This window comes from Gopherus evgoodei, chromosome 6 (assembly GCF_007399415.2).
Source record: "Gopherus evgoodei ecotype Sinaloan lineage chromosome 6, rGopEvg1_v1.p, whole genome shotgun sequence".
Lineage (NCBI taxonomy): Eukaryota > Metazoa > Chordata > Testudines > Testudinidae > Gopherus > Gopherus evgoodei.
The window spans coordinates 85,140,300-85,152,793 of NC_044327.1; the positions used below are offsets into that span (position 1 = coordinate 85,140,300).

The 12,494-nt window shown below is 41.7% G+C and overlaps 1 protein-coding gene across 2 annotated transcripts in view; it reads right to left on the minus strand.

Annotated features, from left to right (window-relative positions):
* MSH3 (mutS homolog 3) overlaps positions 1 to 12,494 on the minus strand; it is a 186,983-nt gene that overhangs the window by 64,218 nt on the left and 110,271 nt on the right. For both annotated transcript variants that reach the window (XM_030566366.1, XM_030566365.1), the window contains exons 16-17: positions 3,585 to 3,649; positions 1,709 to 1,825 (exon numbers count right to left, since the gene is read on the minus strand). In XM_030566366.1, coding sequence (XP_030422226.1) covers positions 1,709 to 1,825; positions 3,585 to 3,649 — 182 coding nt within the window. The remainder of the gene's footprint in view (positions 1 to 1,708; positions 1,826 to 3,584; positions 3,650 to 12,494) is intronic.

The following is a 12,494-nucleotide window of genomic DNA, read 5'->3' on the forward strand; positions in this document are numbered from 1 at the left end:
AAGCGAAACACTCTGATCCAAAAACTACAGAACCCAAACCATCAAAAAAGAAAATCAACCTTCTGCTAGTGGCATCTGACTCAGATGATGAAAATAAACACTGCTTTGGATTGTTTTCGAGCAGAACCTGTCATCAGCATGGACGCATGTCCCCTGGAATGTTGGTTGAAGCATGAAGAGACATGAATCTCTAGCGAATCTGGCACATAAATATCTTGCGATGCTCGCTATAACAGTGACATGAGAACACTTGTTCTCACTTTCAGGTGACTGTAAGTAAGAAGCAGGTAGCATTATCTCTCATCAAACCTGTTTGTCTTAGCGATTGGCTGAACAAGAAGTAGAACTGAGTGGACTTGTAAGTTCTGAAGTTTTACATTGCTTTGTTTTTGAATGCAGTTATATAACAAAACAAAAAAAAGCAGGCAGCACTATCTTCTGCAAATGGAAACACACTTGTTTGTCTGAGCAATTGGCTGAACAATAAGTAGGACGGAGTGGACTTGCAGGCTCTAAAACTGTACATTGTTTTATTTTCATATGCTCTTTTGTTTGTACATAATTCTACATTTGTAAGTTCAACTTCCATGATAAGCAGATTGCACTACAGTATCTGTATTTGCTGAATTGTAAAATACTGTTCCTTTTGTTGTTTTTTTTACAGTGCAAATACTTGCCATCAAAAATAACCATAAGGAGAGCACTGTACACTTTGTATTCTGTGTTATAATTGAAAATGTAGAAAACATCCAAAAGGTATTCTGTTATTGTTCAACAGTGCGATTAATCGTGCAATTCATTTTTTTAATTGCTTGACAGCCCTATATTAAACTGCTATGAAATTCAAAGCCCATTTTTGATAAACAAAGAACAATTTGAGTAAACTCTGCCTAGATATAAAACGTCCATCATATGCAAGTAGTGAGGGGTAGTATTACTGAAATAATGTTTCTAATGAAAGAATAGTTACAGATAATAAGATGGTTAAAATCCAAGACGTATGCCTGCAGAGAATCTGAACAATTATCTGAGATACTGACTGTGGATATTCTGAACATCCTCAACACAGAAACGCATCAGTATTATTATACGTTACAGCAAATTATGCCTTAATTCTTCGATAATTAAACACAATGACGAACTCAGACAGTATTTTAATATACTATAATGTCTTAAAAGGACAGTCAGCTTAAAAATCGTACGTTACAAATGTCTTTACCTATGTCACTAAAAACATTTATGACTATTAAAAGTGAAAAAATATTAAAAATTCAATATGCTTGTTACAGTGGATGACCTTTGTTTTCTTTTTCAGTTTCTTTGAACTTGAACAATAAAATCACTAAAGTCAGTTTCACTTTCTTTTTAAAACAGTTGCCTTTCAGGTCCTTAATACTGCAATATTTAGGTTTAAACATAGCTCCCCAGTATCTGATTTGTTTAAAAACTGATTTCATTGGAACTTAATATACTGAGGAAACATTCCTGTTCGTCTTAAGTTTTACAAAATCTTATTTTAAGAGCTTTAAATTTAGGACCATCTTTTAGTTTAGTTTCTCATAAGGCAGCCTACAAGAAATCTAATCAGCAATTTCTTTTCATTTTGAGAAACATTTTCTTCTCTTGCTTTCATAGCTAGAAAAACAAAAACCCAAAACAAGCCAAAAACAAAAAACCCATCAGATTCTACTTTTCATTGTAAACTCACTCTAAAAAATTTAGCCATTCAGCATTGCAGTCAAGGACTAGCTGCTCCCGTAGCTGATTCAGATGTCTGTAATTTTCTACAATAAAAGGAGAGTGGAAACGGCTGACAGCTTTTGTGCTAGAAGAGAAAAAAAAGCCAAATAGGAAATCAAGGTTACTAAGCAATCAATTATGCCATCAATGTGGAAAATTAGACTAGTTTTCTTATTCTCAGTGATCCTTGAAAATAAATAGATATAAAAAAATGCATATTCTATTATAGTAGTGCTAAACTCTGTTGATTCCAATAATCTTTATTGTAAGTAAAGTACTTGGTTACTATGGTGCAATCAGTGCAGAAAGCTTTTGAAATACATTTCAGAATGTAATATAAATGGTCAAAGAGCATGGCATACAATATTTTGCTTAGCAACAGAGGTTTACCTTCTTTAAAAAAGCACAAATGGGTGACTTGTTGTGACTAATAGTAATTGTACTTATAACAAACAAAGAATTTCACAATGATGACCTCACTGAGGAAGACTTATTGGTAGTTAGTAAACACAGGCTGTGCGTTGCATGAATGCTGGCTTGATTTGGGATACTTCTTAAAAAAATTAAAATCTCTTTTTTGACATTAGCGCACATTATCTTGCAAGTTACTAAGTAATTATAATGTATTGTTTAAGACCTGAGTTATGGGCTATTGTATACACCAGAGGTAGGCAACCTATGGCACACGTGCCAAAGGCGGCATACGAGCTGATTTTCAGAGGCACTCACACTGCCCAGGTCCTGGCCACCGGTCCAGGGGGCTCTGTATTTTAATTTAATTTTAAAAGAAGCTTCTTAAACATTTAAAAAATTGTATTTACTTTACATACAACAATAATTTAGTTACATATTAGAGACTTATAGAAAGAGACATTCTAAAAACGTTAAAATGTATTACTGGCACGTGAAAACTTAAATTAGAATGAATAAATGAAGACTCGGCACACTACTTCTGAAAGGCTGCCAACTTCTGGTATATACTTTTCTTATTGTTGCTCTTCCATAAACCAATATCCAAACAGCACATAGCGGGAGCATGCCTTATTATGCCTATTACTGGGTTAGAAAATATTAAAGATTATTATCCCTCTCTTGATTACCTTGACCATTCAAGTGCTAAGTGACCTTGCTAATCATCTGTGTAATTGTGATCACATATTACATTTTTCATTTTTAAGGTGCTCAACACACTATCTAAATAATATATCAGAAGTCAGAGAAGGAAAAAGCCAATTAGATCATCCAGTCCATCCTCGGCTCATCAACCAGAAACCCCACACCCCACCCAAATAGCTAAAGCAATTCTTATGTAACAATCAACAAAGCAAGCAAGGAGAGTAAAATGACAATTTAATGATAATAACTTCATTCAGATACACAAATTTCATATCTTTAGATGCCTGCGGTTATAGCTCTGAATAAATAAATATAAAACCCACCATGATTATGTGAATAGGGTACTGTGTGCGCATGTATGTGTATACACACACATATGCATAGCATATATATTATGGAAAACAAACAAATTGAGAAAAATAATTTGCACACAAATTTCTATTGAGGTGGGTTTTTCGGTTTTTTTTTCAGGGTCAAATATAATATTATTGCTAAGGCTCTATCCTGCTAAACATTTCTTCCAGGAACTCAACTTCCCAGTATTTTATAGACTTTACTATAACAGTATAAATTAAAGGGTTTTTTTGTTTAATTGCTTTTTAAAACTGTTTAAGATTGGGCAAATAGAAAAATATATACTATCTACATTTTAATAATAAAAGAAGAATTATATTATAGTTCCGTCTATGTGCTGGAAGAAAACAAAAATTAAAGACATTTTTACATACCTACCAACCTTAACCCAATCCGAGGGTACGGAGGACAAGAGCGAATTCTTGACTTCTATCAGAAACTAAAATAAATAAAAAATGTTTACATTTTAAAGATGTCATTATTAGACTATACAACCAAGTTCTTCATATACAAAAATGTGTGTGCAAGGATTATTATTTGACTCCTGGTAGAGTTCACAATTATGATAAACTATGTCCACATGCTTAAGACGACACAGCCCAGCCCCAAATATATTCAAACTGGGGAAATTTTGAAGAAAACATCCTGTATGCCCGGGGTCTCCACAAACAAGTTATTTTTTTTCATTCTCCCCTCACTCCATTCTCCCACACAGAAAACAAATCCCTTTTCTCTGAATATCTGATGGCCATTAACTAGCCAGAGGCTAAGTTCCTGCATAATCCATGCACAGTTATTTCTCTCAATACAGTGGATTTATGCAAGCCCTTTACTCTGACTGATTACTACAAATGACCCTATTCTGATTGGATACTGTGTTTAGAAACCCTCAGTAATAGGTCTACAACTAACAGGGATTCATAAACTCCTGACCATCTTCCCACTCACACGAAACTGATATATCAAACAGAATCCAATTTAAAGAGATTACTTTCTAAGTAGGAGTCTTCCACCAGGGTAAATGAGGAGTTGGGGAAGCAATGCATTCAAAAGACAGGGTTTAGTGTGAGTAATGGGATAAGGAAAGTGTCAGAAACTGAGGCAGCTATATTTGCTGTGGGCATGGTAACTGAGAATTAAAGGGCGTAGTCAGGGAGTGTGCAGAAATTCATAGGAGACAAGTACAGCATGGGAGTAAAAGGAAGAAGAGAACATTTCAGTATAACAACTTGAAGCTGTGTCCTCTTAACTCAATGACAACTAGAGCTGGTTGGAAATTTTTCAAAGGAATGTTTTTCCACTACAGAATGCCAATTCATTGAAATCAAAAAGTTGCTGATTTCTTTCATGACAAAAATAGACAATATATGAAGTGACCTTCTCCCACACTTGGGTTTCCTCCCTTCTCCCCCCTACATTCTCCTCCTCCTCTCCAGTCACAGCTGTAGAAGATTCTCATCTGTACTTCTCTAGTCTCCCCACTAGCACCAGGGACCCCAACCCATCCCATTCTCATCTTCTTCCATACTCTTCTCTTAACCTATAGCCCTTTCCCCTAACAATACAGACACGCTTTAGTCTCTTCCATCTTAAAATCCTTTCATTAATTCCACTTGCCTCTCCAATCACCCCAATTCTCCCTTCTTTTCACTCCTAAACTCACCAAGAACACAAAGTGTAGACTGTTCCCTTTATATTATTTTTATTACAAATATTTGCTCTGTAAAAAAAGATGAACAACCTAGAAGTCGAAGCATGAAGAGGCATATGAATGTTTAGCATATCTGGCACTTAAATACCTTGCAACACCAGCTACAACAGTGCCATTTGAATGTCTGTTCTCACTTTCAGGTGACGAAGAAAGAAGAGGCAGCATTATCTCCCATCAAACCTGTTTGTCTTAGCGATTGGCTGAACAAGAAGTACAACTGAGTAGACTTGTAGGCTCTAAAGTTTTACATTGTTTTGGTTTGGAGTGCAGTTATGTAAAATTCTACATTTGTAAGTTGCACTTTCATGATAAAGAGATTGCACTACAGTACTTGTACGAGGTGAATTGAAAAATACTATTTATTTTATCTTTTTTACAGTGCAAATATTTGTAATCAAAAATAATAAAGTGAGCACTGTATACTTTGTATTCCGTAGCCTGGTCTACACTACGTGTTTATATCGAATTTAGCAGAGTTAAATCGATTTAACCCTGCACCCATCCACACAACGAAGCCCTTTATATCGATATACAGGGTTCATAAAACCGATTTCTGCAGTGCTTCCCGACGAGGGGAGTAGCGCTGAAATCGGTATTGCCATGTCGGATTAGGGTTAGCGTGGCCGCAATTCGACGGTATTGGTCTCCGGGCAGTATCCCACAGTGCACCATTGTGACCACTCTGGAAAGCCATCTGAACTTGGATGCACTGGTCAGGTAGACAGGAAAAGCTCCGCGAACTTTTGAATTTCATTTCCTGTTTGGCCAGCATGGAGAGCTCACCAGCACAGGTGACCACGCAGAGCTCATCAGCACAGGTAACAATGCAGTCTCCTGAGAATCGAAAAAGAGCTCCAGCATGGACCGCATAGGAGGTACTAGATCTGATCGCTGTATGGGGAGAGAATTCTGTGCTAACAGAACTCCGTTCCAAAAGACGAAATGAAAAAACATTTGAAAAAATTTCTAAGGCCATGATGCAGAGAGGCCACACCAGGGACTCAGTACAGTGCCGTGTGAAAGTTAAGGAGCTCAGACAACCCTACCAGAAAACCAAAGAAGCAAACGGAAGGTCCAGGGCAGGGCTGAAAACATGCCGCTTCTACGCTGAGCTGCATGCAATTCTAGGGGGATCCGCCACCACTACCCCACTCCTGTCCGTGGATTCCGAGGTGGGGGTGGTAATCTCAGCCATGGCTGAGGATTCTGCGGACGGGGAAGATGAAGAGGAGGAGGAGGAAGAGGACAACGAGCTTGCAGAGAGCACACAGCACTCCGTTCTCCCCAACAGCCAGGAGCTTTTTCTCACCCTGACGGAACTACCCTCCCAGCCCTCCCAAGCCACTATCCCACACAATGAAGCCATGGAAGTGACCTCTGGTGAGCGTACCTTTGTAAATACAAAACATGGTTTAAAAGCAAGCATTTTTTAATGATTAATTTGCCCTGAGGACTTGGGATGCGCATTCGTGGCCAGTACAGTTACTAGAAAAGTCTCTTAACATGCCTGGGGATGGAGCGGAAATCCTCCAGGGACATCTCCATGAAGCTCTCCTGGAGGTACTCCAAAAGCCTTTGCAGAAGATTTCTGGGCAGGACAACCTTATTCTATCCTCCATGGTAGGACACTTGACCACGCCATGCATGTAGCAAGTAATCTAGTATCATTGCACGACAAAGCCTAGCTGCATATGGTCCAAGGTTTGCTGGCATTCAAGCAACATGCGTTCTTTCTCTCGCTGTGTTATTCTCAGGAGAGTGATATCATTCATGGTAACCTGGTTGAAACTCAGGTATTTAATTAAGGGGACAGAGATGGCCATTCCTACTGGGCTGTTTGCCTGTTGCTTAAAAGAAATCCTTCCTTGCAGGTAGCCAAGCAGGGGGAAGCGGGGCGGGGGGGGTGATTGGCGCTGAGCTTTTTCGCGTTTGGCTAGCAGGGATCTTCCCTGCTACCAGCCACGCGGTGGGGGGGGGGGTGTTTAGCAGGGATGTTCCATGATACCAGCCATGCGGTGGGGGGAGGGGTAAAGCGATCATCCCAGAGAATTGGATGAGGGGGTGGTTTCTGCTGCTGCATGTTAACACGAAAGAAGCAGCACTGAACGGGCTTTGCTTGCTATTTGGCAAAGGAGGGTGCTGGATATATGAAGGCTGCAGAAGCCGAAAGACAATGGCTTACCACGGACGCATGCAAGCTGAATTCTAATGCCCAGACCTGCATCTGTGAGATCTCTAACACCAGAGCTGCAGGCATGCAATATTAAGATGCAAAATGCGATCTTGTAGTGAAATCACACGTGCTATGTAAGGTGAATAGTGTTGTTCACCATGAAAGAGTATAAGCATTGTCCTGTAAAATTTATCTTTTTAAATATTTCTCTCCCTTTTTTCCCCTCTCTTATGCAGCTGCAAATTTTTCAAGCCTCCCTACTCCATCCCGAAGGCTATCTCAGATAAGACGGCGGAAAAAAAAAAAGACGCGAGACGAAATGTTCTCGGAAATCATGGAAGTGACCCGCAATGAAAGAGGTCATCTGAAAGAGTGGAAGGACGTGGTATCAAATTACAGGAAAGATGCCAGTGAACATGAGGACAGGAGGTTACGCTCGAGATGAGAGGTGGCGCCAGGAAGATCAGAGATGTAGGCAGGAAGATCAGCGATGGTGGGATGCAACTCTGGGGCTGCTGCGTGATCAAACTGACATCCTCTGACATCTGGTGAAGCTTCAGGAACAACAGCAGGATCACAGAGTGCTGCTGCAGCCCCTGTATAACCACCCTCACCATGTTCCACATTCCTCCTCACCCAAACGTGTAAGAATGCATGGGGGGAGGCTCCGTGCACCTGCCCACTCCACCCCCATGCACAGCCCAACCAAAAGGCTGTCATTATTTTGAAATTTTTTTAGTGGCCTTTTCCTTCCCTCCTATCCTCCTCCCAAATCACACCTGGGCTACTTTGTCAGTTCTCTCCCTCTTTTTATAAAGAATACATGATTTTTAAACTATAGTGACTGTATTTCCTTAAGCAAGCTGTAATCAAACGGGGAGGGTGGGTTGCTTACAGGGAATGAGTCCATCAAGGGGGGTGGGGGGTTATCAAGGGGAAACAAACACAGCAGTCACACCATACCCAGGCCCGTGATGAAACTCATTTTCAAAGCTTCTCTGATGTGCACCACTTCCTGATGTGCTCTTCTAATCGCCCTGGTGTCTGACTGCGTGTAATCAGCAGCCAAGTGATTTGCCTCAGCCTCCCACCCCGCCATAAATGTCTCCCCGTTACTCTCACAGAGATTGTGGAGCACACAGCAAGCAGCAATAACAAAGGAGACATTGGTTTGGCTGAGGTCTGAGCGAGTCAGTAATGTGCACTAGCGAGCCTTTAAATGACCAATTGCACATTCTACCACCATTCTGCACTTGCTCAGCCTGCAGTTGAACAGCTCCTGACCACTGTCCAAGCTGCCTGTGTATGGCTTCATGAGCCATGGCATCAGGGGGTAGGCTGGGACCCCAAGATAACTACAGGCATTTCAACATCCCCAGCTGTTATTTTCCAGTCTGGGAAGTAATTTCCTTGCTGCAGGCATTTAAACAGAGTAGTGTTCCTGATGACGTGAGCGTCATGAACCCTTCCTGGCCATCCCACGTGGATGTTGGTGAAACATCCTTTGTGATCCACCAGTGCTTGCAGCACCATTGAAAAGTACCCCTTGCGCTTTATGTACTGGGTGCCCTGGTGCTCTGGTGCCAAGATAGAGATATGGGTTCCATCTATCGCCCCACCACATTTAGGGAATCCCATTGCAGCAAAGCAATCCACTATGACCTGCATGTTTCCCAGAGCCACAACCTTTCGTAGCACCAGCTTAATGATTGCTTTGGCTACTTGCATCACAGCAGCCCCCACGGTAGATTTTCCCACTCCAAATTGATTCCCGACTGACTGGTGGCTGTCTGGCGTTGCAAGCTTCCAGAGGGCTATTGCCACTCGCTTCTCAGCTGTGAGGGCTGCTCTCATCTTGGTATTATGGTATTTCAGGGCAGGGGAAAGCAAGTCACAAAGTTCCATGAAAGTGCCCTTACGCATGTGAAAGTTTTGCAGCCACTGTGAATCGTCCCAAACCTGCAAAACTATGCGGTCCCACCAGTCTGTGCTTGTTTCTCAGGCCCAAAATAGGCGTTCAATGGCTGGAACATGCCCCATTAGCAGCAGGATCTCCGAAGCACAGGTGCCCACGGTTTGAGAGAATTCTGCGTCCATGTCCTCATCACTCTCGCTGCCTACTCCTCGGCTGGTTTTGCAGGTCCTGGTTCAGCATAGACTGCACGATAATGCGCGAGGTGTTTACAACATCCATGATTGCTGTCTTCAGCTCAGCAGGGTCCATGCTTGCTGTGCTATGGCATTTGCACAGTTCACCCAGGAAAAAAGGCACGAAACAGTTGTCTGCTGCTTTCACCGAGGGAGGGGTGAGGCTGTACTCAGAACCACCAGCGACAATGTTTTTTGCCCCCGCAGGCATTGGGATCTCAACCCAGAATTCCAAGGGGCGGGGGAGACTGCAGGAACTATGGGATAGCTACCCACAGTGCAACGCTCCGGAAACAGACACCAGCCTTGGTACATGGACACACACCAACGAATTAATGTGCTTAGTGTGGCCGCGTGCACTCGACTTTATACAATCTGTTTTTAAAAACCGGTTTCTGTAAAATTGGTATAATACCGTAGTATAGACATACCCTGAATTACAATTGAAATTAATATATTTGAAAATGTAGAAATACATCAAAAAATATTTATAATAAATTTAGATTGGTAATTTATTATCAGTGCAATTAAAACCATGATTAATTGCAATTAATTTAATTGTTAATTTGTTTTGAGTGAGTCGCTTGAGTTAACTGTGATTGACAGCCCTACAAACAACGTATGCTATACAATTAGATACCAGAACATACTACTATGGTATTTTTAGTCAATTGTTACCTAAATGAAATACTACCAGATTGTCAGGGCTTTCTTGAAAAGAGACAGACTTTTACACTTCATAGTAGTATATTATTATTTATGCTATGCCAGGGATGGTATTTTCTAAATAATAACACAAGGTCACTAATTCCAAAACTTTACAATTGAAACTAAATTATCACACCCAGAAAAAATAAGTAATGGGTCAAGGAAAAGATATGGGAAAGAGCAGGTTAGAACAGTGAAGATTATGTGGAATATTTATTGTTACATATTGTGTGACCCATGTTAATTATTTTTTTAAAAGTCAGTAAGTGAGATAGACTTGAGAAAGAAGGGAGGAGTTTTTACAGCTGAATCCTTTCATCTAAGAAGAATTTTCAGCAGAGATTAGATTAATACACAGTCCGACCACCTTTAGGACATGCTGCAAGACTCCCCTATTTGATAAAGCTTTTCCACTATAACCACTATGATTTAGATAACCAACCTTCCCCACCTCACAAACATAACCCAGCAATCAGTCCAAACACAGCTTCCTGTAACCAGGGAAAGAAGAACAAGAACAGAATACTCCATGAAGTCTACTATGGACACACTATTTAGCTCTGTTTATGTGGGAAGAATTTAGATTACTACAGTTGTCACTATAAAATCCCTAAAATAGATTAATTAGATAATGAGATAGCTGCAGGTAGGAGCAACGCTGTGTAGGGGCTTGAAAGTGAAGAGAGTAAACTGTTTCTAACAGCAATAGGGTTGCTGGTATGGTAATTTTACGGCTTTTTTAAACAGCTTGCCTCCTGATTAACTTCAATATATTGATATGTTGGAGCACTGCAAAAGTCCCATACTCTGTCCATATTTATTACCTAATGAACTCAAACAGCCTACAATCACCAAATTAGTCAGTTTGTGTTCCTAACACTTGTAGCAAGAAGTGAATGTAGAGATTTCAAGATCTCCTAGCAAATACTGAATGCTAATGCTTTTTCATCCTTTAATTCTTAGCTCAACCAGATAAACACTTACAGTATTGTATTAAAAAGTAGCTGAAGCACTGCTTATGCCATACAGGAAGCAAACAGTTGCCAGATGCAGTAAATACTTTCTAATCCTTGCATGAAACAAACATTGCTGCTATCACTAACTGGACAGCCCTCTCTTCTGTTTTGTGCCTAAAATGATTTGCATTAGAGGTCTGGAAACAAAAGATTAGATAGATATGGGTGTAACTTCATGTGTTGTGGAAAAATACATCTGCCAAATGGAGCTTATCTAAATTCCAAGAGGAAGTTACCACAAAATTTACGTCAATAGGAGTTGTGGACACCTACTGGCTCTGAAAATCATGTCTCATGCTTAGGTTCTCAAGTATGGCTTTAGAAGCCAATCTTTAAGCACCTGGTTTATAAACTTCTGGCCTGTGGTTCTCTATAGGATGATGCGTTTTCTACCCATGACTCCCTTGTGGGGTGAGGAGGGAACCAGTTTTTAAGATTTTGGCAGCTCAACACTGGCCAGGGGGGTCAGAGGGCTGAGGAGGTGAGTGGGAGGGCAATGGTGGGGTGAGTATGCGAGCCGGGAGGGGTGAGGGGGTGAGAAGGCGAGCAAGAGAGCAGGTGAGCCTGGGGAGTGGGGGTCTGACGAGGTGAGCGGGCAGGCATTGGCGGGGAGGCAGGCGAGCTGGTGGTGAGGGAGGAGGGCTGAGGGGGCGAGCAGGAGGGCAGTGGCGGGGGGCAGATGAGCTGCGGGGGAGTGGGGGACTGGTGATCCAGCAGCTGGGGAAGGGGGCTTAGGAAGCGAGCGGGGAATGGCAGGGCTGAGGAGATGAGCTACGAGTCGATAGCTGACCTGTTCTACTCATCTGGTCTGGCTCCCATCCCCTCTCCATGGGTTGCAGCTGCCTGGAGGTGCCTGCCTTCCACGGTCACGCCTCATTCATTCAACAGGGAAATTGATTACAAAGTGGGGGGGAAGATCTTATTCTACTTCCAGCAAAAAGGCATTTTCTTTTACCTTAATTATACTACCTTAGGGGCCCGCTATAACATATTACCGAGGTTCAATATCGCTGTTTCGGTGGGGCAGTGCTGGGGAAGGAGAGTCTGTTTCCACAGGGTGGGCAGCGCTTCGGGCAGGGGTGTTTCGGGAGGGGGGTGCTGGATGGGGTTGGGTTTTGGGGAGGCTAAGGAGGGGATTCAGCCTTCAGCTGTTTTCTTTGGAGTAATATGGTCCTCATTGCTTTACGAGTTGTGCAAGCCTGATACAGAAACTGGAAAGGATCCAGAGGCAAGCAACAAACATGATCAAAGGGATGGAATTCAAGCCATATGAGCAAAGGCTAAAGGAACTGGGAACGTTTCATCTGGAAAGAGGATATTAAGGGGGGGACATGATAGTGGTCTTCAGATATTTGAAAGGCTGCCATTAAAAAGATGGGGAAAAGTTGTTCTCTCTTGCTACAGAGGGAAGGACAAGGGTCAATGGCTTCAAAACTACAGAGTAACAGCATTTTGGGCTGTGTAAGTAGGAGCACTGTCAGCAGATCGAGGGATGTGATCATTCCCCTCTATTTGGCATTGGTGAGAC